At 26.3% G+C, this 26,955-nt stretch overlaps 2 protein-coding genes across 2 annotated transcripts; both read right to left on the bottom strand.

Moving 5' to 3' along the window:
• Positions 1-343: 343 nt before the first annotated feature.
• On the bottom strand, positions 344-13,988 carry LOC129608795 (GATA zinc finger domain-containing protein 14). The gene is made up of 9 exons (XM_055520527.1): positions 13,120-13,988; positions 6,852-7,122; positions 6,519-6,794; positions 6,181-6,455; positions 5,962-6,092; positions 5,528-5,873; positions 5,086-5,475; positions 4,897-5,019; positions 344-4,839 (listed from the first exon to the last, which is right to left on the bottom strand). Exons 1-9 carry the CDS (start codon positions 13,229-13,231, stop codon positions 2,201-2,203), a joined length of 4,563 nt encoding a protein of 1,520 aa, XP_055376502.1. The 5' UTR covers positions 13,232-13,988; the 3' UTR covers positions 344-2,200.
• A 3,612-nt stretch (positions 13,989-17,600) lies between these two features.
• Positions 17,601-25,139, bottom strand: LOC129608806 (bromodomain adjacent to zinc finger domain protein 1A). The gene is made up of 8 exons (XM_055520539.1): positions 24,655-25,139; positions 22,836-23,702; positions 21,790-22,778; positions 20,338-21,728; positions 19,801-20,273; positions 19,562-19,743; positions 19,057-19,510; positions 17,601-18,763 (listed from the first exon to the last, which is right to left on the bottom strand). The coding sequence occupies exons 1-8, from the start codon at positions 24,771-24,773 to the stop codon at positions 18,676-18,678; spliced, it is 4,563 nt and encodes a 1,520-aa protein (XP_055376514.1). The 5' UTR covers positions 24,774-25,139; the 3' UTR covers positions 17,601-18,675.
• Between the last annotated feature and the right edge of the window lie 1,816 nt (positions 25,140-26,955).

Here is a 26,955-nt window from a genome sequence, read left to right as displayed (position 1 = left end):
AATCTCAGTATTCTATATTTGAATCGATATGATATCAAAACAAAAGTAAATTTTTTTAATTGAATTCAAATACAGAAAAAATAATTATTTTCAATTTCAAAAAAGATTAAATTAATTTTTACAAAAATATATACATATACATAATTAATTTTTTATGAAATATATTATCTATTTACTTATTATTTGTTAAGTTTAAAATTATGAATATGCACTTTGTTTCGGAACTATACTTTAATTTTAAGAACAGTTTAACAAAGTTTATAGTTTTATAATATATATATTTTTTTATATACAAAATTATTTAAATTTTGTTATTTTTATGTTGAACAATATGCAAATTATTCTGAAAATTTTATTAAGAAAATATGGTTTTTTTTTAGAAACTTGAAATGTTTTTAGTCACCTATTATGGACTATCTAATTTTTTCAATTTAAAATCTTAAATACTTCAAAATAATATTCAAATTATTATTGTAATACATATTATAAGTAAAATTAGTCCTTCATAAATTTTTTTATAAATATACGAGAATATATATATGTATATATGCATATCTCATCTCGATTTAATGTGATATTGAGAAATAAGCCCTTATTATATACATCGCTCTAACTTTGCTTGAACAGCTAATCTCAAATAAATAATTAGACAACCATTCTATGAATTCACAAATTAAAGAATCAAAATTTGCGCATACAAAAACTGATTAACCATTATAATATTATAAGTTGTTTATCGTACAGTTGAATTAGTTTTTCTTTAATTTACGGTAATATTGAAATTACAAATTAGATATCGGTATAAATTATGAAAAAAGGAAAACCATTTAAATATGTTGTAAATATCGTTATTTGAGTGACTGTAATATAAATAAATATGCTGTACAGAATTACAATAATAATGATAATAATAATATTATTTACATATTTTTTTCATTTTTATAATTATATATTAAATTTAGATTATTTGGGTTTTAAATTTTTAAGAGATAAGATTTGCTTTCTTGTTTTTTACACTATTTTTTAAATTATTTTCTAAATCACATACATATTTATTTTTTTATTTTAGTTGGAATTCGAAGTTATTTTAAAAAAAAGCCACAGATAAAATAATATAAAAATACCTCAAAAATATTTTGGATAATACATTAGCAATTGTTTATTATTATACATTGTGTATGTTTGCGAATTCATATTTAAAATACACAGCAAGTTCTAATGAAGCAAATTAATTAATATGTGTACCTTTCAATATAGCCGAATTTTTTTTGAATAATTCATGCAATGCTAATAAATAAGAATTGATACGATATCTTTTATGTTTGGCAAACCCCGTTCAAACGGTAATATTTAGTAATCACACCGTTGGCTACTTTAATAAGTAGACCAGTGATCAAATTAACTGAACTGTATTAAACTGAGGTATTACCATTAATTTTTTTTTATTGAAACTTAGGCGTAAAGTATTTTTTTTCTTTTTACTCAAACTTGATTGCGCCGTTTTTAAGGCAATATAACTTCTTTATTGCTAGAAGAAAATTTGATAAAGCTCTGAAGCAAATATCAAAATTAAGTTAATTATAAAATAAAATATAAAAATAATGGAAATAAGTTGACACGCAGTATGATTTAAGACTATTTAAATTAAAATCAAACTAAAACAAGACTGCAACTGCTTCCAACCAATTTTTAGATTATTAATATAAATATACAGGAAGTTTCCATTACATACTTCTTTTATATTTATATTTTCAATATAATTAAATTGCCGTAAATTTCTGTATACAAACTACAAAGAAGCTCAATTCTTCAATTCTGGAACTTCAATTTCTTTTTATTTTTGTTCTTAATAATTTTTGTTTCAAATTTAAGATTTTCCTTATACTGTGCGACAGGTAGCATTTAGAAATGTTCTCGTAACATCAAATAATAATCTAATATTGTATGTCGCACGTGTATAATATTAGATTATCAACCATAATTGTTCTTTTTATTTTTATAAATATGAATTTCAGAATGCTGTAATAGCACCCGTTTATTTTTAATAATTCAAACAAATGTGAATATTTTTAGAAAAAGTACAAATATAATTCAATATAATATTAAATATTTTTTAAAATACAGAACAAAAATAGTTGAAACGAAGTGGATTTCACAATAATGGGTAAAGAAAATATTTTTCATTTTAAGAATTTTTTATTTAATCACTTTCAGAATCATCAGCATATCTTTTTCTATAATTCCTACGAATTCTTGCTGTATTATGGTGAAATAATTTTATAGAAAATTTATCACTATTACTATTATTATAATCATTGTTTTTATTGTTATTATTATTATCATTATTGTTATTATTATTATTATTATCATTGTTATTCCCATTAATAATGTCAAGGTTGTTATTGCCTTCATTAATGTCATTGACAGTATTATTATTCTCGTTATTTTCATTTATATTGTTATTTAAGTCATTATTATTATTATTATTATTATTATTATTATTATTAATATTATTATTGTTATTATTAATATTGTTACCATTTTCGCTACTATGTCCTGTATTTCTAGCTAAAGATGATGTAAACCCAGGAATATTCATACCACTATTAGATTTGATTGGTATAAAAGTTCTTGAGAAACCATTAAATTTGTTATAATTTTTGGTTCCACCATTTTGTTCAAGATCGTTATTGGTTTGACTTTTGTTATCAGTTTTATAAATATTGCAAAAATTTTTACTATTGGCAACATCATTATATTCCTCAAAGCTATTCTCGTTTGGTTTATTGCAAAAAATTTCTTCAATTCCCGAATTTCTATTATTTTCATTAATAGTCTCCTCACCTGAGCTTTTGCTACCAATATTACTATTTCCAATTCTTAACCGTAAATGACTAGTATCTTTAGATTCGGATGTCGAAATTCGACGTTTCTTGAATCCGATTGTTGTTGTATGGTTATTATTACTATTGCTACTACCAATGAAACAGTCTGAACTCTCATTACTAAATGAATTCGAAACATCGTCTAAATAATCACTGCTTGATAATCTTGAGTTTGAATGACTTGAATATACATCCAAACTTGGATTAATTGAATTTTTGATTTTTTTGCCATTGAAATTTTCTGAAGCATTATTTGCAGAAAAATTAGAGCTATTAGATGATTCACCTACAACGGATATGTCTGGTGCTATACGTTTCCTAGAAAGTCTATTTGCACATACAATACTCTGGTTATAGTTTTTACCATATACATTGTGCATAGGGGTATCATCTTCCATTGCATTATCACTAATAGTAATATTTTTGTTATCAATATTACATCTATAGCTATCACCCCTAATATTTTTATTATTATTATTATCATTACCATTATTATCAGAGTTATTATTATTACTATTATTACCATTATTGTTGTCATTATCGTTAATAGTTTTATTGTTACTTGTATTATTGCTATTATTGCTATTACCATTACAATTTTCAACTCTATCATTACCATTATTTATTTCGTTGTTGGAACAGTTCATATAAGCTTTGTTCCTGTTACGGGTGAGTGAAATATCTTCACCAACAGTGTCAATACTAACGTTTTTAATATTGTTACTATTATTATTACTGTTATTATTATTATTATTGTTATTATTATTATTATTATTATTATTATTATTATTATTATTATTATTATTATTATTATTATTATTATTATTATTATTATTATTATTATTATTATTATTATTGTTATTATTATTTTTATTATTATTGTTATGATTATTATTATTATTATTATTATTATTATTATTATTATTATTATTATTAATATTATTATTATTATCGTTATTATTATTACTATTATTACAATTACTATTATTATTATTACTATTGTTGCTTTTATTATCATTATTATTACTGCCATTATTTTTGTTATTACTATTATTATTGTTATTATTATTGTTATTAATATTATTGTTATTATTACTATTAGTGCTATTATTTGCATTGTTGTTATCATTATTTTTATTATCACATTTATAACTGCTACAGTTAGGCGACTCGCTGTGGATAATATTGTAAAGAGTAACATCAGTATCACTTCTTGCAGATCCAATATTGTGACAATCACCCTGATTATTTTCGCTAACATTACTTAAGCCTCCTATATCGTCATTTATATTAACGCTGTTTGAAATGCAACTGTTGTTTATATTTGTGGCATGGCTATTAATGTTAACAATATCACCATTGCTATTATTATTATTGTTATTGTTACTGTAATTATAGTTAATGTTGTTGTTATTATTATTATCAATATTGTGATTGTTACTATAATCAATATATCGATTATTATTATTACTACTCGTGATACTGTTTTCGTTATTAATATTATTGTTAGCAATTGAATTTGTTGCATTGTTTTCTACATTTTCAGCAACTAGAATATTGTTATGCAAATTCCCTGTAAGTGCAATTGTATTATTTGCTCCACTAGGTTCAGTGTTATAATTGTTAGTAGGAAGATTTTCTGCTTCAGTTTCTACATTAGAAGAACTATTATCACTTTCAGATGGCAACATTCTGTAAGAATTATTAGTATTCCTGCGGTTATTGTTATAGTTATTGTTGTTACTGTGATTGTTGTTAATATTATAATTTGTGCGTCCATTCAAGACTACGTCCCGGATGACATTATGATTATTATGGATATTATTATTGTTAACATTGTTCTGGGCAGTTTGAATTGTAGAGCTGTGACTGACATTTTCATCTTCATCATCATCATCGTCGTAGTATTCTGAATCAAGAAGCTGTTCCTGTTGCCTCAAACGAATTATTATATCTAAAATCAATTTAATATGTATATGAACAAAATTTTTTAAATAATGTTTACTTTTACCTCGACCACTGGAAGTGATTCCAGTACTGGTACTTGGTATAGCAATATTTGTGGTTCTTGATGGCTCGTAATTGAAACTTACATCTATGTCATCGTCGTCATCTGATGAACTGTCTGATGGATCTAAAATTAATGTGACACGAAGTACAATAATAATAAAAAATTTCTATCACTAGCATGCGTAATTACCAATATGCCTTCTACTTCGATGTTTTCTTCTTAATGCTCTGAAAATCGCATCATAACGTTTCTGACGCATTGTTTTCAAATCTGTGCTATCAGGGTTGTGACTGTTATTTGAATTAGTACGATTTCTAAATGACATAGAGGGCATATAGCGACCGGTGCGTTTTTGGGAATTTCCACTTCTACTTGTTCTCACATTCTGACCGGCGTGATTTCGATGATGTATTTTTTTTTTGGTTTTAACTATATTTTGACGACGCCTAGAATTAGACGCACCTTTTAATGCCAAACGCCTAAGAGTATTACGTTTTGTTGCTATTAAATAAGCTATTCGATTTGTATATTTATTGCGTTGAGGCTTAACTGATGTGCCACTTCCCCGACGATTCCGACCTGCAAGAAAATAAGTTATGAAATTGTCAAAATTATAAAAATTCTTTGTAACTTCTTGAACTCATAAAAAAACTGTTAATGTTTTCGTCTTCATCTGAATCATCAGTAGAACTATGCCGTGTACTTCTTTCCTCAGAGCTATCATTACTAAATTGGCATGAATCTGAGGAATAATTTGTTGTATTCCATTGTTCTATTTCTTGTTGTATCAATGAATCAAAAAAAGCCATCATTCTCGAATCCTCTTGGGTATTTTGAGTGCTATAATCATGTGACATATTTGCACTTGCTAGAGAAAGATAGGCATCGTGTGTAAATACTTCTCGTGGATTATCTGAACCGGTAGCTTCGTCTACAAGACTACCTGTCCAAGACTTTTGCTCAAAGGGGCTCCACATCTAAAAAATATATAGTGTATTAATATATTGTAATATACATTATAATAATTATAGCGTTTAAATACATATTTATTGTTTTAGAAAATACCTTTACAATTTTCTCTACACCTGATGATGCTAAAATACATTTTTCTGGATTATATCTGACTTGATTTACAATTGATCTGTGCCCATATAACACCATTTGAGTTTTTTCGATCCACTGGTGACTTTGTTCCACTAAAAAAATACAGCATATTGGTACAAAAACTTTTTAATTAATACAAAATATTATTAAAAAACTTTAAACAAAAACTTGATCACTTACAGTCAACATCGCCAACCCTCCAGACATATAAATTAAAATCATCCGAACCCGAAAGAACAAACTCATCATCTTCCCCAGCAAAACAACAACTCTTCATTGTGCATGAATTATAATAATCTGGATGATAGAACTGGCATATTGGCGAATCAGAACTTGTATTATACAATATAGGGGGCAAGCGACGTCTAAGTGCTAAAACTAAAGTTCCAGTTGAATTAAAACGAACACTCATACAACTTTTTTGATTTTCTTCTCCTCCATATTGGATTAATGGCCTACGTAAAAAATTAAATAAATAGTCTTCAAAAATTAGTGAAAATATCAGTTTGATAATATACTTCGATGTGGATCTTATGTCCCAAAATGCAGCACCCTTTCTTGTATTTGCAGTTACTAAAAAATGTCCATCATATGGATGAAATTGTACTGCATGGAATGATGCTTGACGACTTCCACCGAACTTCCCAAATATTTGTACTGCTGCACTTTTACGTTGATCATATATTGTAATCTTTCCGTCTTCACTTGCAGTTGCTAAAATACTATCACAAGTTGGATCAACTGACAATCCATACACCGGTTTTTGATGTATGAAAACATCAACTACTTTTTTCCTACAAAAAATTAAAAATCTTTATAACAGAACTTTGAATTTTATTTGGAAATATTACGTTTCAAAATCATGTACTATTACAAGCTCATCATTACCACCAGAAAATATTTTTGAATTTGTTTTATCAAATCCTAAGCAGAATATATTACTTTGATGTTCTTTGTCCATTGATATTGGCGGAGCATATCCAGCTAGCGATTTTTCAACATCCCACAACAAAACCCGTTTATCATCGCCACCAGAAACTAAATATTTACCTCCGTTACTAAATTCAATTGCATTGACACAACCATAATGCCCAACTAAATCAGTTTTGTAAAGATTTTTTGCTGAAAATAAATAAATTTTATCATTTTATCTATTAAGAAAGTATTATATATAAAAGTTTATACTTATATTAGATAAGAATAATTCTTGAAGGTTTTATTTATTTATTTACATATGCTTCAAAGGAAAAAATTTTGAAATAAATTTCTTAAAAGAAACTTCGCCAAGTAAGGTTAAATGGTCAAAATTTATTCGGAAATACATGGATAAAATATTTTAAATATTACAATATTCTCAAAATTTTAAATATTACAATAGAACTCATTTTCTTAAAACGAACAAAGTAAACTTACTTAGTAAATCAAATTTTAAGTTGAGAAATAATTTCCGAAAAAAAAAGACTTTGTCATTTAATTTTTATTCATTACTTCCGAGATAATTAAGGAGCTTTTTGATAGAAAATTTCAAAACCTAGCAATTCTAAATGGCTTAATTTCGAAAATAATATTTAATAATATTGTCGTATACGTACAAGGTCAGTTAATTTTAAAATAATACTGTTTTACTACCTATTAAAGTATTATTAATGACAAAATTCGAATTTTTTTTTGTTGACAAATTGACAAAAATGAGCAAACTCTCTAAAGCCATTTATAAAAATAATGAAACAAAATTTTTTATTTTACCTGAACCCACAAACCTTTACCGATATTAAAGAAGATGACACCTTAAAGGATACGAAAAATGATTAAATGAACTCAGATGAACTCAAAACAGTCAAAGGAGGTAAAAATCAAACTTCAGAAAAAGTGCTGTACCTTCACAGTTGAACATTCGAAAAGACCTTCCCATAACTTTATGGCTACCATACAGTCTTAGTCGCAAAAGAAGTCCAACAAATTACTACAAAATAATACAGTACCACAAAAAAACAATAAGAGTGAAAAACATTTTTCAACAGCAAAATAAATACCGAGATTTTACCAGAAATTTTGTATATCCTAATTGAAATAAATACATTAGGCCATCATTAATTATTCTCATAGTATAAAACAAATAGTAAGAAAATTCATGGCAAAACGTTTAAATTTTATTTTTCTTGATGAACCCATCTCGACAAATAGGATATTTGTCGATTTTGCTATTCCCGGTCCATTTGCACGAACACTATTTTTAGACGTCTTATGAATCGCAGTATTACGCCCGCTTAGAAAGTCATAATACATAAGAAAAAGTCACGAACCCTCCCGAAGCAACCTATTCTTAAAAGGGTTATAGCCTCACACTCGCGCAACAGAGAGGAAGGGCAGACCCCAATGCAGAGATTTTACAAATATATCCACCTTGTCCGTCCCCAATTACCCAATATTTTGATAAAATTTATCAAATTTTATATGCATAGATATAATTTAATTTTGTATATTGACAATTACAGCATTAGATTACTTATTGAAAAATCGAATTACATTATGTGATTAAGTATTTGACATAAAAAAAATGCAGAAAAACGTTTACGTAAAATTGGAAGCGTTGAAAACAGTAAGTACATCATGGAACTAATCAAATTTTAAAATCTCAATATGTAATATCAGATATACGTATGTATACTTATGTGTTAATAAAATAAAATAAAGTTGGGTCAAACCAATGGTTTGTATAGTAGCACTTTTCCTTTCAGCAAGTGAAAATTCTGCTTTTAAATACAGTCCATGTATACCTATCACACTATTAAAATTATTTTCATTCATATACAAAGCGATTTCTAGGATTGCATATATTTATGATGATGCGTACATGCAGTCTTTCAAATAAAGCAAAAATTAATATAAAGAGGGGTTAACATAATGCTCGAGTTTAAGGTTTAATTGGGTGAGTTAAGAAAAATAATTATATTTTTTAATGTCATGGAATTTACCGTTAGCTTTTTGCGTTTAAAGAAATTTGGAAAAGCTTGCGGTTTCGGAAATATAAGGTGTCAAAAATTCAAATTTTACAAATTTCAGGAGACGATAACTTGAGTGGGGGAGGAGATAGAAAAAAATTTTCTTCCAAGGAAATGAACTATTTGTTAATGTCTAAAAGCCCCTAAAATTTCAAGCTACTACAGGCTGGGGTCTAGAAGAAAAACAACATCAAAAATTTGGAAAAAAGGGACTTTAGATAACGGTAAATTTGAACAGCCATTTTGTTTTTCTAAAGTTTAACTATAGTATACCGCGCTAGGGGAGCAAGCTGCTTATGGTTTCATTGCGACAAATATTAAAAAAAGGCAAGTTTTAGGGTTTTGGGGGGGTGCAACTCCTAGAAGGGGGGAGATAGGTAAAAATTTTGTTCTACGGAAATAAGTTTCTAGTAAAGATCTATGTACATACAAAATTTCAGCTCTCTATCTTCAAGGGTGTAGAAGTTTTGTAAACAGACACACGGACAGACGGACGGACAGAGTGAAACTAATAAGCACTTTTTTTCAAAATTTTTTTGGAAAAGTGCTAAAAATAAGAATTGTGAAGAAATCAGTTGTACTCGTATCGTTTAAAAAGCTATTCAAAGCCCACTGAGGTTAAACAAAGTGTTGGGATATTAGCATTTTTAAAACCAAATTTAGAATAATGGATCTTAGTTTTGTGTTGAGTTTTTTATAAATAATGAAATTGCATTTTTGGCATAACACCATTTAAAAATCATTCAAAAATTTTGGCAAAAAAAAAACTTTTATATTAAAATAGAAAAAAATTTATGATGATTAAGGCATTAAATGAATTGCGTTGTGATGCAAACGTGTTTAATATTAAAACTTCAGGCAGTAATACAATAATCTAAATGTGTAATAATTTCAGATATCACTCCCAACTACACCAACCTATGTATATACAAAGGAACAGATGAAAGCCAAATGACTTACATGTAGGTTAGTTTTTACTACACCCAGCTATACTCACTTTGACGGTTTATATTTAAAAATAAAACTTAATTATAAACAGAAAGCAGCTTTAAAATTAGAAAATAAAGTATTAATACTTATTCGAATGTTTTGTTAATTTATATCACTTACTTATTAATTTTAAGATTAAACCATAATTGTATTTTAATTTGTTTTTAACTTATTTTTAGTTTAACAAAATAGATATGTATATATATTGTATGTGAATATTAATTTATTCATAAAATAAAGTGAGAAAGGCCTTTTTTATTGTATTCACCTTTGAATTATGTACATCATTGTCCCCTGTTATCATTGTCACAAAAAAAGAAAAATAAGTGAAAGACAAAAACTACCATACCAAAGAAAAATGATGAAAGTAAATTACAATACAAAATTGCAAGTATTGTTGACAGTTCATTTTTTAATGATGACATCAAAAATGAATGATGATTCACAAAAAAATTACGGCAGATCCGACAATTCTTAAAATTTAGAATAAAGCAACAACGTATTTCGCTTAATTTAGAAAAAATTTTTCGATCAAATATTAAAACGCTGGTTAAAAATTCTCCCAGAACAACAACTACATATACTTATATGTACATATTTTATATTAAAATACTTTTATGTTTGAACACAAACATAACAAACATAAATAATATAAAGTAAGTAATCGAAGAGAAAAAATATGTACATTAGGTACATAGTACATACACATAATGTACCTACATTTTTTTGATAAGTATGCAAAATTTCAATTTTACACTATATACTTATATGTATATATATATTATACATATGTATATATACATATCTAATGGGTATTTAAAATAACTAATTGCATTAGACGGGTATTATTTTTATTAAAAAAAAATTATTTAAGATGTATTTAATAAATATATATATATGCATACATATGTACGTGAATATTATATATATGTATGCAATAAACTTATTATTAGTATAAAATGTAAGCAATAGGTACCTATTTAGCTCTATGAATCCAACAATGCAAAAATAATAATTAAGTATGACCGTGTACATACAATCTATATATATAGTATGTAACTTATATAATATATATTTATCTATTGTACAATTATATACTACATTTATATACATATTATAATATGCACTTAGAAGTATATACATATGTACATACATATCTCTAAGTACATATGTACATATTGTATATTTATATGTATCTAAGATATTATCTGCACATAAAAATATATTATTTATGCAATCGTACATATGTATAAATATATATAAAAATTTACATCTGTATATAAATCAAACCATCGTACGTTATAATATGTGCATACGTAAAATTATACCCCGTTTAAAACCATTTTGTATTTTTCTGAAAAAATTTTACCTAAATATGTAAAAACTTACATATTACATACATCCATACATGTATATATATATATATATATATATATATATTTGAATCACACTCAATCATTATAATATTATGTTTTATATATATTATAAGCTACATTCCTATATATACATAAGTGATTAAATACCTTACATATATATTATATATACATATATACATATTATGTAGTTATGTGCACAATGCATAAACTTCATGACTAAATTAGGGTGCTAGGACTGATCGAATTTTTGCCTTAAAAATGAATTGTTGCAACTAAAATAAAGCAAAAAATATGAGAAAATGACCGTAATACTTATGTATGTTTAAACATTATTATACATAATATACATAAGTAGACACATCTACAGAATCTAAGTAGTTACATAGTTCACCTTTAAATGGATAAGTTACAAAATAAACTAAAATTAAATTTTATAGAACAGCTTATTGTTTCAAACTTTAATTTTTTAAAACCTCGAATACCGTGCAAATATAAAATTCATTCGTGTTGCTGTATGATTATGCCTAAAATGTAAAGTGTAGTGACAATTTCATTTACTAACTCTTAAAATATTTTACAAACATGTACGTATACATTTCAAAAAGTTACAATTTAAAAAGAAACATAAAAACACAATCTTACACTTATTTTTTTGTGTTTGGAAAATTTGTTTTATTTTTAAATTTTTAAGTAAAACTTGTTGCCCCTTCACGAAACAAAAAAAAATTAGCCGACTCGAGGCTAGTTTTAAAATGACTCGATTAAAATATAATTTTTTTTTTTTTTTTGACAACGTCAAAGTAGGCAAGTATATGTTAAAATTAATACTTACCACATGTCAAAAAATTAAATACGAGTAATAACTGTTGGTAAAAAAAGCATGTGAGACAAAATTGATTATATTTTAGCAACATAACTGAGTAAAAATTTGAGAAAGAATGAGAGAAAAACTTGTTGCTTTCAAATTTCTTTCGGGAATTCTAATAAAAATTTATTTTTTATCTGACCTGAGATACGTATAAACTACGTAGAACACGAATATATAAACATATTACGCAAACGTTTCGAATTGTCTATATTTCGAAGCTCTTGCATACGTAATATATTCAAAAATGTACATAATATGTATTATAATTGGTTAGTTAAATGAAATATGGGTTTATAACTTAAATCTAGGTAGCCCCATTTTTATGAATTGTAGATCTTATGATTTTCATTTTGCAATATATAATTTACCAATTAAATGTATAACAACACCCTTGTATATAAACATATTGGAAATTTTGTTAGTTTATTTTGATTAATACCCTGTCAGTCAGGTATCCCAAAAATATATATATAATATGTGCACGAATATATGTATGTATGTACATGAAAGAGATTTTGACCAGTACATAATATATAGACACCGTTTTCTTTAATTATGTTGATCTGGCCACCTTGACTTAAATTTATTTTACATATACATATTATTTATATGTAATAATGTATATAAGTATATATAATATATATTCTAAATATATATTCTAAGTGTATATAATATGTACATTATAGTTATGTATATTGTATGTAAGTGCATGCATAGTGGAAAAAAGTCAAGTACATAATATATATGAACATATATACATACTTACATTTTATGATTCAATATTCTCATGAAAGATATTAATTTCAAAAGATTATAAAAAACGTATGTATGTATGTATGTAAGTAGCTACTTATACAATTATGTTTAAAATAAATTTACTTACCAATTTTTAAACGTTCTCTAAATATCATTGATGGAAATATACCACCAAATCTGGAATTCATTTGACGGCTAGTTAATTGATTAAATAAATTTGGACCTGGTGATGTAGACATTTTTATATTTTTTTTTTTTTACTACAAAGGAAACACTTAGTACCCGTACTAAAATAGAGTCGGCTTTATTTTGAATATAAAGAGAAGAGAAAAGTTTTTAATATGATAATGTCCTAAGAAATCACTTTTATTTTTTATTTTTTAAAGTTATTGCGAAATTTTTTATGATTTTGTTTTTTTTTTTTATATAACGAATATAAGTTATACAATATTATTTTTAAATTTCGAAATTAGCTAAGTATGTAAAAATATAATTTGGCAAGTTCCACAAAAAAAAAAATTTAATAACAATGATGAATTTCGATGATTTTCCAAGTCATATGAAAGCTCTCACTAATCAAATTATCTAGGTAGTATATTCATATTGTTTTCCCCAAAGGAATTGAATTTCAAACCATATTTTTAACAACTTATATACACTAAAAATATTTTTTCTTTAAGAAACTTATTTTCTTATAAATATTCTATTATTTAAATGGATGTAAATCAACATTTACTTCACGGTAAAAATTTTCATTATTATTTTACACCTCTTAGTCGCAGTTTTGACGACGACATCTTGTTCATTTGTCAAAAATTCCATTAAAACAATTTTTTTTAAAATAGTTTTTTATAATATGAATTGGTAGATCACAAATCCAAAATAATTAATTATTAAATGTTTTGTTTTTTTTTATATTTTTTGTAAATTTTTGAAATTTGAAATAAAAAAAATTTTATATTTTAAAATATTTCTTCTGACAAATTACCGATTCACACAAATGACTGCAAAATTCACGATTTTTTTATTTTTCTTTTTTGTATTTTGTATTATATTTTCCTTTTCTTCTTTCTTCGACCAACCAACATAAGTGCAAATGTGTTTGTGCATTCTTTCTACTCTATTAGATACTTTTACTGTTAAACTATAGGGTGTGTAAAAATTTGTAATAATCAATTAGGGTAATTTTGTCAATAAGTTCACAAAAAATCCAATTTTTTTTTTTTAAAATATGAATCAAAAAAAAACTTCAATAAATAACAAAGTAAATATAAAAAATTTATTTGTTTTTTTAACGTTATCAACTGTTTCACATAATCGTAAGCATTTCTTTAAGTGACTTTTGAACTTGTACCAATAAATTTTTACTTGATACATATTTATTTGTAAAAATTATAAAATAAATTCAAAAGATTTCGGGCACATTACGTATTTCGTGCTGTCAAATTTCCATCTTGAACGCTTTTTATTATAATACATTATGTGTATTGCATTATAATAAATTACTTTTCTTGGACGGACCTAATGTGAAACTTTTCAATGATATGTTTTCATGAATTGTCAAAAATAATATTTCGAACAATATTTTAAATGAATTATGAATATAATTATAAGAATAATTACTACATGGCAGTTTTCGTATAATATAGAACGTTTTTGTTTTGTTTTTTTAACCACGGAACATAATTATATTTGTCAAAAATAAATCCACGCTCATTTTTTTACCACAGAATAGTCAAAACAAAGTATTTATATTGTTCTTTTTTTATAGCACCTACGTGACCAAAAAAAAAAATTACAGATTAGAAAAATCATGAAATAACATTAATTAGCTCTAAATTTGACAAGATACTCTGACACAAACCTCGATAAAAATTTGAAAATTTAAGTTATTGTCAGTATAACTGACTGTCAGAGTGAGTTATATTGAAAGCCGATATTATTTGTTTGGTTGATTAAAATTTAAATAGTATTCAATAAATACGACAGAAATAGGAGAAAATAATTTTAAAATATTGAATTTACACCCAAGAGTATGTATTGTGATGTTTCAAATTAGTACTTATTTTTTCCAATAAGTACTAATTTTATTTTATTCACTTTACTTTGCTTACAGTTAATTTAAATTAATACATATGCATTTTTTAACATTGTCATTTGTTTAAGTCCAATTTTTTCATTTTTTGTTTAGTGAAAATTGCAGTTTCGTAAAAATAAAGCATTTCTTTATACTTCAAATTGAACTATGAAGGAATAATAAATATTTGAATACTATATTTTTACACATTAATTTATGTAAAAGTATATATGTATTTACATATTCAATCCGCACACAAATTTACGGGTAAAGTGTAAAATAAATGCAAAGCTACAACGTGTAAGCAACGAAATTTATTTTAAAAACTGAATTAGTTTAATTGCATTATGTAAATGCATATATCATTTTAATATACTTTTGTACGTTTTATTTACTTTTATTTATATAATATGTAAAGTATATTTTTTATGCATATGTATATAAATATTATATACATAATTATGTTTTACGATTCGTAATTTAAATATTTTTGCATACCGTGTACATATGTATATATATTCACATTTATATGCAATTTATCCAGAATTGATGAAAAAGTCATAAATATGTTCATGCATATATACATACATATATATATTTGAATTTACCATTTACCCATATTTATACATTTACTTTTGTAATATATGTACATAAATCTAACAAAACGTAGAAAAAATAAATCGATAAAATGATCTTTCCATTACTTATATACCTCACCCTGTACCTCGTTATTCCATATACAGATAAAACGGTCTTATGTTGTATGTACAAAACAAATATATAAAAGTGTTAAATACATAGGCTATTTAAGTATTTATAAGACTGAATCATAAGATTAGATTTCTTTTTAAAATAAATATTTTGGAATCAACATTTTTCATGAGATTTTAAACTACATACATACATATGTGCATACGAAACTTTTATCATTAATAAATCAAATTGAAATACACATATTGTATATACTCATTATTTTTTCGTATTATTTAATATTTTTCTGTTTCTCTTTTTAATACATGAATACGGCTTACTTAAATTTGTGTACATATTATGTGGGTATATCCATAAACTCCTATAATGTATATGAAGATGTTTGTGGTATATCTCTGGCATATCTAGAAAAAATTACAAACACATTCATGTCAGCAATAGTGTAAAATAAAAAAGTTTTCTTGTGCATATACATTTATATATCATATGTTTGTATGTATATACAATGCTTTTAATCCTACCAACTTATAAATAAAATCAGCTGAAGCGATTTGTTTACATTCTGCCGCACCATCTGTTGTTTATTTAAAGTACTATATGAAGTTAGTATTAATCTGATGTAGAAAATGTTGCCAATGTACATTTTCTGTTGACTATCCCTATAGGCAAACTTGGAAACAAAACGCATGTAGCAATTTTTAATTTTGCTTTTTTGCTACATTTCTAAGATGGCCAGTTGAGATGAAGTCGATAGACTCGTTCGAGATCTATTTAAAAATTTTACATAGATTGTGGATATTTAAAAAACTTATTCAAAATTTGTGCTCAAAATACGTTTGTATAAATTTTTTTTTTAGATGCAAAAATAAATGATCAAAATGATAGTTGAAGATGACAGCTAAATGGAACATTAATTGTATAATGCTGTGAACGCAAAATATGTTTTTTTCTATCCTTTATGTTAGTTGCATATTTGCAAGTGTAAAAACACATATGTACATACACATTAGGTCTGTCTGGTATGAGAAAGTTTATAAAACTTGAAAAAACTTTAAAGAGTTTCTGCATGCAAAGCATCGGGGGATAATACTTTCTGGAGAAAAGTGAGAGAAAATGATGACGTTCTCATTTTCTCAATGCTTCAAGTTCTTTCAAGTTTTATCCCAAACAAACATAAAGTTTTTTTCAACTTTTCCGCCTACTTTATTTTTTTTCTAAATGAGAAATTTTTCCCCTTTGCGGATTACGTCATTGTTTCTCTTTTCAAAGATTTTTCAAGCTTTATAAACTATAAAGACCCGTTATATAACTAGAATTTTGCTAAAGGAAATCCAATTTGAAAGCAAATTTATTTGCTGTGTTATGTTATGTGCATGACGAGTTTTTATGTATGCAGGTGTTACATACAGAACTATCAATTAAAAGAAAATTATGTAATATATAGGTGCATACTTTTATATACGTCTTTTCTATTTAAGTATTGAATTTATCTGTATGCACGATCATAGTCACTTAAAACATAAATGAAATCGTGATATTGACGTTAGAACAAAAACAAATTGCCTTCACTCAAATTGGGCGAATAAGAAAATCCTGCATAAACATTAATTTATGAATAAAACATGTAAACTTTTCGAGGCGTTTTCAACGATATGTATGTCTTACCAACTATTTTTTCTTTAAGTTTTTGTGATAACGATTTCAAATGTTGCAAAGCTTTTCAAAACTTTTGTGAATTCTTCGATGTTTCATCTTTGAATATTTTTTTTCATTAAATTAAAAAAAAAAATAGTGTACAACGTATTTATTATTCCTTTTACTGACTTATCATCATTTAATATTACGGATTACTTAAAAATTATTTGTGTAAAAAAAAAATAAATGAAAAATTTTTTAACTAATTTTCATTATTTGACGAAAGATTTCAAATTCACATTACAGCAATATTCTAAAGCATATTAAACCATTTCGAACATATTATGATTTCTGAATTTTTAATTGAGTATTGAATCTTGAAGTTTCTACAATCTTGTTATATTTAGATTTTTTTGTTTTTATTCATGTATATATAACAATTATTCAGTACCACAATATATATATAAAAAAAAACAAATATTGCTTTTTTTCGTTCGCCCGTTCAAATTGGATGTATTACATTTATATGAAGGTAGTCCAGGTTTATTATATCTACATTTAATATTATACATTCAAACCTACGTTTACTTTTAATAATTTAATATCTCATATAATTTCATAAATAATATAAAAAAATGTAAACATTTATATTTTATTAACTGAATGTAAATGACCACTCTTACTTTAAAAATAAATTATTGTAGAGATATATTGGAAAATCCTTTCACAAATTCGTATAAATGAAAAGAAAGTTTTTGTAAAATAACTTAACTGGTTAATTTTTTTTATACATATTTTAATAGTACATTTGCATTCAAGATTCAATCAATGTAAATGTAAACCAAATCTGTTGTGGCTGACATAATAAATAAAAGAAAATTATATTAACCTTACGAATCAAAACATTTATGTACTATTATCTTAAAAAATAATGTATTTTATAGCAACTAAAATTATATACTTATTTTTTTTTAATTATTTCCATAATTTTAATATTACAGTTTGATTTTTTTATTTAGTTTGATTTTTTTAAAATATTTATGTTATGTTTTTTCCTGCAAAAATTAATATCCTCCTTTAATTCTTTGTAACTGTGTTTCGCATTGATGGCGTTATATCAAAATCTATGTATTTATGGAGGAATTAGTTATTAGATCTACTTAAGTTTATTCAAGATTTTAACTTATTTTATGTTTATCATATACTTAGGTTTCATAATTTATTATTGTAGAAGAAATTTTCAAATTATAGTTGTTGAATTCATAATGTATTCATATCGCTCGGTTTAAATGGTAGGTTTAAGTCTTTACATCTTGCCATTATAAAACGTTCTAATGTTGCTCCAGCGCTAAAAATAAATTATTTAATTTTTTTTTGTGATTTAATATATAAAAATTTTGCAAATATAATCGTATGTACATATTATTTATCTATGTATGTTAGTTAGAGAGGTCTTTTAAAATTGTTTTTTTGCAAATTCCAAATTTAAAAATGTTTTTCATAAAAATTAAGCGTTTTACTTTTTTTTCAATTAGTTTGAGAAATTCGACAAGAAAATTATTAGTATTCAAAAAACAAATCGTACTACAGAGTTACTTATATTAACTAAATTGAAAATAATAAAAATATTGTTATATTTACACATAGATTTCATTTCCTTCCGTGTTATAGGCATCACAATTTTTGAAAACTAGTTGAATATCATTTAAAACTTCTTCGTTGATGCGATAGTGTCCCATATTTAATTTTGATTTTATTTTAGCAAAATCCATTGGTCTTTTTATTATTTCATAATAATCAGGTACTTCTGATTGTAATACGGGTCGTAGGAAAGGCCATGAATTTTCATTTTTGGATATGTCATCTAAGAGATCGTATAACACAACACTGTTTAATGGTAAATTTTCACCAGTTCTTCTCCCTCTCCTCGTTTGCTTTGTATCCTCGTCTTTATTCACTTTCCCTGAATTTCTAGTGGAACTTCTCAAAATGTTGTTAGTGTTATTTTGGCTTTTCTTATTTTTTTCTGTTGTATTTCTTTTTTGACGTTTAACTAAAGGTTCATCGTCACTTGAACTCTCCACCGAATCAGATTCTGAAATAAATTTAAAATTGTAATTCGCATTTTTCAATTGGGCCTACTTACCATAAACTTCCTCTTGTATTTTTTTCTTTTTATCATCTTTTTCTTTGCATTTCGTGCACTTCCATTGTCCTCGCGGATTCCTTTTCAATCCAATACAGTCCAAATGAAATTGTTTGGAACATCCACCACAAGTGATCTCTATTCCATCATACGAACAAATATGACAAGCCTCTTCTTCATCTCTGTTTTAAATTAAACAAAATTTTAACACATTTTTCATATAAACAATGATTTCATACTCTTCTTGGTTTTCTTCATTTTCTTCACTTTCTACATCGTCATCTGATTCTTCTGAGTCTTCTTCGAGATCTTTAGTATTTTCCTCAATATCCCTATTTTCATCATCAGTTTCATTTTCGTTTTCAACTTCATCTGTAGAATTATCAACTTCTTCTTCGTTCTCTTCATTTTCTGAAACATATTGGACTCCTCTCTTATTCTTTTTAAATAAATCATCAATTTTTTTTTGTTTTCTGTCCTTCTCTGGTATGAAATCTTCATCATCTTCACTATCGTAGTTACGTTTGCTTTTGCTAATCTTTTTGGAGCCCCGTGATGAATTACTTTTACTGTCATCATCTTCATAATCATTAACTTGGGGCATAAACTGCTTTCGCTTTCTGCCCCGTTTTTTTGTTTCTTCATCAAACACATTTTTAAATCCATATGTTGTAACACATCTTTTGCAATACCAGTTACCTTCAGGAATTTTCTAAAATTGGAAATATTTCAAATTTAAAATAATATAAACATTTGAAAGATTTACAACAACATACTTTTAATTTGGGTTTCAAGCAGAACATATGTGTTCCGGCATTACATTCATCGCACAGAAGCAATTTTTCAGCGTCACCACGCCTACGGCAAATTATACAATTTGAACGATTTGTAGATCTATTCCATCTTATTGAGTCATGCAATACGTTTAAATGTAAGAATACTGAGGAGTAACTCGCTGCATTCATTAAAGATCTCTCCCAATGTTTAAGCTTTAGGGTGGCTTTATCTAACTGAATTTTTCGTTCTTCTTTATCTCTTATTTCTTTTTGAAGACCAAATGGAGCTTTAAAGAACTTTTGTTCTATACTTTGACCGATTTGCAGTAAAGCGGACGCTAAATTTGTAACTAAATTTTTAAGCTCTGGAGATTCGTAATTGCAAATACTTTCATCACTACTATCTTCAGACTCAATTTCCATAGTATCACCTAAACTATCACCTGGATCTCCAGCCTTTTTACAGAGAGAGTCATCTGGACCCCAAATTAATTCTACTTGAGGTTCATATTTTTTATCTGCTAAGTCTTCACGCCATTTCGATATATTATTCACTTTCATTTTACCCAAACACCCAGTTGTTATGTCCACTTCCAATTGCATAATTTTTTCTACTAATGCATTGTACATTACTTCATTGAGGTCGCTGTTGACTGGCATTCCAAAATTGGAGTTTGCGTACTTTCTATTTGTTTCATTAATCATTTGTGTTTTAAAACGTGCTAAGCGTGTAGAGTCTTCTTCTAAATTCAAATAATCTATAGGACATTTTTTAATGTGTTTTATTAAAAATGGTTTATAGGTTATCAATTGATCTTTTAAATATGACTCTCTATCTGCTAAAGAATTTAAACAATCTACAAGAGCATCAAATTCTTCTTCAGTATACAAGTATGACCACCGTACTCGGTCTGGATTTTTTTCGTCATGAACAATACAATGTTTTGAATTTCCAGTGCACATATATAATTCATACTGTGTAGGTTCCTTTTGTTCCTCATTTTCGAGCTTTATATCCCCATTAGTTAACTGCGTAGTGGATCCGGTAGTTGGTTCACTTGTTAACCCTAATTTTACTTCGCCATTAGGCAAGCCATTTATTTTACCGTTTGGTAGATTTTCCAAGTTCTCTTTATCTGCCTCTAGATCGTTTACTTCCTTTTTTACACTTTTCGCGATACATGTCTTTAAATTCTGTTCTTTTTCAATTTTATTGTAATGCTGAGTAAGGAAAGTACGTAAATCTTTTTTATTTTTCGGTGCATTAAGAAGTAAATGTGAATTTTTCGGCGGATTCTTTAAACAGTGGTCGTTACATTCTGTAGGATGCTCAATAAATATTCCGGCTATTGATTCCAGAACATAATATTTGCGGTATGCTCTATCTGAACCTAAAATGAGTTGCATAATGTTAAGTAAAAGCCTATAACTTATTGGAAATAATATTTTTACCTAAATATACCATAAAATTAAAAATACTACTGTATTCATTGGATAGCTCAATGTCAAATTTTTGCTTTTCCTTTAAGGCTTTAGCGTCAATTGATTCAATTTGTTTGTGTAGCTCTTCTTGTTTGGTCTGCTTTTGAGCTTGAAATTCAAGATTATCCTTTTGTTCAAAGCATTCTAATTGAAATTGCTGCTGTAGTTTCTTTTTTTCAGATGTTATATTGCTTAACCGCTTGTTTTCGTTTGCCAATAACAAACGAATTTTAGAACGTGCTTTAACAATATTTTCCATTCTCTCATCAATAACATTTAATGTGCTTGAATACGTCATAATTTGAGAGATTAAACAATTGACAATTTTCAATATATCAGATATTGGCAATTGATAAACTGTATAATATCTCAAAGCTCTCAATATATGTGGTTGAGACATTCGTAGGTCTAAACCAGGATCTTCCATAATGCTGTAGCCATTCCTATACATAAAACGCCACCGTTCTGCTTTTTCGTCAATACCAGCTCCACTTGCTAGTAAATGTAAACGAAGAACTTCACTCAAAGTTTGCGAATCTACAGGTAAATCATTTAGTTTTTGCTGAAATGCTTTTTTCACATAAAAATGGGTTTCTGTAGCATTTCGTATAGAAATAAATGGCTCATTCTCTAAATTATTTTTCGGTTTTTGATATTCTACACTTTGTTCTTCTTCTTCTTCACCTTGAAGTGAAAAAATTGAACCAAGTAAACAAATAAGTATATCAGAAAGTGGTCCAGCCACTTCCCTGCATGTAAATGCTCTTGTAATTTCATGAAATGTTATATGCGGTTTAAAAGCCTCTGTTAATGTTAGTATTCCTACGTAAGAATGCAAAAATTCCTTACAATATAATAAATCACCAAAATACTTTATAGGTACTAGGGAGTGTATTGGACGATATTTTGGCATCAATTTTTGATCTTCGCGCTCCAAGTCGTCTCCGCGTACCATAATCCTTCAATAATGGAATTAATTCAATATATAAAATTAAAAGTAATTTTACTTTACAAACCTGTTGACCTCCGATTCAACTTTAGCTAACAATTCCATTCGTTTACGTTCGATTTCAGCTGCTTTTTCTTCCTTCTCCTTACGAAGTCTTTCCATTTGTTCCTTTAAAGATTGCTCTTTTTTAAGCTTTTCTTCTGGATCAATTTCATCTGATTTAACAACATATTTTGAAATTGAGGATTGCTTTTTATCTTTTAACCCATTTTCATCATCTTTCTTTAACTTTTCACTTTTTTTTATCGACGGTTCTTTTTTGGGTTTTGCTGGTATCCATTCTGGTAAGCTACCAACAAATAATTTGGACCAGTTAACATTTTTATCTGTAACATATTTTTTAAAATGCTCAGGTTTTGGTTTAATAATTCCTTGAACACGATGTACACTATCTTTAATGAACAATTGTAAATTTCCTTGAGAAAAATCACTACGATTACGGCGAATATTCTGTGGTGGTACTGCAAATATAGCATCCAATTGTGTACCAGTTGTTTTTTGTAACTTATATGTAACTTTGTTAGGGTCTATTACTTGATTATCCTGAGCATCATTTGGTTTAATTATATCAATAACTCGACATTCATGATACGTGTTCGCTGAAGTCGATATACTTGCTTGAATAAGTTCCCCACGGAAAAATCGATCTCGTAAAAGGTTATAAACAATATTGTTGATTTCCTTAAAACTAGATTGTGAAGCTCGTGCAATTGCAATTAATGTTGGGGCACGTAGTATATCTTTAAAAGTCTCAATTTTTTTACGTGCTTTTTTTTCGCTATAAAGGGCTTCAGCGTATGTTAAATTTTCCTTACCGGTTTCTTCACATTGCCATATTGTAGAGTTTATAAGCATTACATGACGAAAGTAATCCCTAAAATTATTGAAAGAATAAGTTTTTGAAACTTTACATACTTGAAATTTTTTTAAAAACTTTAAAATTCTATTTAAAATTTGAGAAGAAAAATAATTTAGAATAAAGTTCAAAATCTTTAAATATATTATAATTAACGATAAATTCTTGCAAAAAAACTGAATAAGTAACAAATATTTCTTAAGAATAAGAAGGTACTTAATTATCGTATATGTTTTTTTTAGTCAGTATTAATTTCACGATATTTGAAAACCTTGCTGCCTAATTATATTTTTTACAAAATGCTAGGAAAGGTTACTAAAGCTAACCTATAATAAAGTAAAAATATGAAAGCTTAATGTTTTTAAATTATAATTCAAGCAAGAATTTTGTGTAGTAAAATTTGTGATTTTTGTAATTATTTTTTGTTTTAATTGATATAAATTAAAATTTCTTGAAATAACTTTTGTGTAACAATGATATGTAATAGTAATTTTAAATATATTTATACCATCAAAGTAGAAAAGGTAAAGAAAATTAATTATGTTGAGCAAAATTTACAAAAATCAAAATTCTTAATTAGACATTTAATGATTCCTTAATAACTAGCTTTATTTTCCTTTTATTTGACTGTACAGTTCGCAATACTCCAAAAACACATTTTGTTCAATAAGAGAAAAAATAAAAATAACAAAAAATCAAGGTAGAAGAAACATAATTCTCATTGAAAAATATAAAACAGCCGTATTGTGCCTTGTCCTAACTGTTACATGGGGTGCTATTAAATGTTGCGCGTTTAAATACTTTTCTTGTAATATGCCTCATACATTTTTTTTTCTCTATCCCCATGGAAAATTCATCGACTTTAACATTCTTCCACAATTTTTTTTTTTTTTTTTAAATCTTGAACACATTTTGTATTTATATTATTAATATTAGTTTTGTGTTTTATAAAAAAAAAAAAAAAACTTACTCATATTCTCTAAAAATTTGTTTGGTGGTTTCGCAATAGAATACCAATTCATTGTCATTAAATATTTCATTTGGATTTTTTGGTGAGGTTTCAAAACCTTCTCGCGTACAAATTGGCATTTTTTGGTTTTTAAATTATTTTTTTTTTAATTTAATTTACAAATAAATTTTCTAAATTTTATATTTATCATATAAAGCGTTACTGATGCTTATAAATTTGATTATTTAACTTTACAAAGCTGAATTTATAATACAAGTTCAATAATTTTTTGGAGGGAACAAACACTTAAAAAAAAACCAGGCCAAAGCTTTAAAATATGATTTTTATTCTTTTCACAGAGTTTCCAACTGAGGAAAAATGTTTTTTTTATATTTTCTGTAGAAGTATTTACTATTTAAAAATATTTTTATTTGTTTTGATTAAATTGTTTTTCATTATTTTATTAAAAAGAAAAACTAAAACTTGAAAAATAGACCGCCACTCGTCTTTTGAGTCTTTTTTTTTTTTTGACTTTATTAGCTGTCGTTTGGCTTTGACAAATTGGAATACAAAATTTGAGTTGCTATCGTTAATCTAATTTGCATTATTTCGAAATTGTATGATCTTAATGTCATGCAGTTATACAGCAATATGGTATTAGATCCGTCATCATTCAACAACTCCCAAAATTGAATTTTATTTTTAAAAGAAGAAATATGAAAAGAGTTTGAAATTTCGATAAGCAAAGGCGAAGCTATCCTTAAATATTTTTTTTTCATTTTATTTACATATGCAAATATAACATAGTTTTTTAATTTATTTTTTAATATGAAATTACAGTAACCAATAAAATAAGTACTTTAATTCTTATAGCTCCGTTCCGTTATGGAAATTTTAGTAATTGCGTATGTTGGACTATTCTTTTGTTTTTAACATTGACGGTGACTTCCCACAAGAATAGCACTCAGCCATTTAATTTTAATGGACTGAATGGTATTTTTGTGGGAATTGACCGTCGATCTAATTATCACAACTTCCGTAAAGGAACCGAGCTATAAGAATAAGAACACTTATTGGTTGTTATAATTACAAATTAAAATATAAATTAAAAAACTATAACATATTTGCATAGGTAAAATAAGAAAACATTATTTAATGATAGTTTTGTCTTTCCTTTTCGAATTTCTCTCATATTTTTCGAAATTTCGATTGACGGTGACTTCTCACAAAAATAGCACTGAGCCATTAATTATATTAGGCGCTGAATGGTATTTTTGTGGGAAGTGCCCATCAACCCGATTGACGATAGCTTTCCACAAAAATAGCACTCAGCCATTTAATTTTAATGGGCTGAATGGTATTTTTGTGACTACGAAAAAAATAGTCAAAATAAAAATGAGCAAATCCAAATTACCACAAAAAATTAATTATCGTCATTTTTCTTTTTTAAATGTGATAGAAAATCTGATGAGAATAGAGTAAGTTCTGTTATTTTTCAAATAAAGGTGCTCAGTGTCCGGACGTTTGGATAATATTTCTAAGCAATCAAGATGCTTCATTTTATTATCAAATTGCAAAACTGAAACGACTTTACAGTAAGTTCATCCACTTTTCTAAATTAAACAAAAATTAACTTTAAAGACTGGATGAAAAAAAATTTTAACCTAAAAATGTGGATGAAGGCTGAACCCGAAACTCACATATGTTAGGTACTTACTACATACTTCGTTAAGTTATTTTTTATTTATTTATGAATTGATTTAAAACTTTCATTTATTTGATTTAGATATCAAATGTCAGTCCTTCGGTACATAAGAGTAAATCGATTGTTTTTTTGGTATGTAGTTGAAGCATTGATTTTACTGTAAAAATTATTTTGGAACGCACTGTAAGGTTGTATATATACGACTTTCATCTGACTCAGTTTAAATCTTGAATTTTATCGTATATGTGAACAGTAACTTAGAACTCTAATCGTCATTATTAGTTACTGCGTTATTACAGTAATTTTTTTTTAATAACATACTGTAATATTACCGAAATTATCGCTGCGCTTTTAACCGACGGCGATAAAAAAAACCCAAAATCCTAATTTACCGCTGCCAGGTTTTTTGACATTATTTCTTTCAATGAATGTGTGACATTATATGCAAAATACTGTACTGTTGCGGTTTCCATTAAGCTTGTTCTAGCTTGATAATGGAAATCATCCACCGTTAAAAATCACCAATGAAATAGGAATTTCGAGTATTTTACCGCTGGCAGTTGAATTCGCTAAGATAATTTCGCTTGATTTTGGGTAATCCCATTATAGTATGTTCA

This window comes from Condylostylus longicornis, unplaced genomic scaffold (genome assembly GCF_029603195.1).
Source record: "Condylostylus longicornis isolate FDR11 unplaced genomic scaffold, ASM2960319v2 ptg000036l, whole genome shotgun sequence".
Classification (NCBI taxonomy): domain Eukaryota; kingdom Metazoa; phylum Arthropoda; class Insecta; order Diptera; family Dolichopodidae; genus Condylostylus; species Condylostylus longicornis.
The sequence above is the reverse complement of the archived record's forward strand: the minus strand, read 5'-3'. Positions and strand labels throughout refer to the sequence as shown.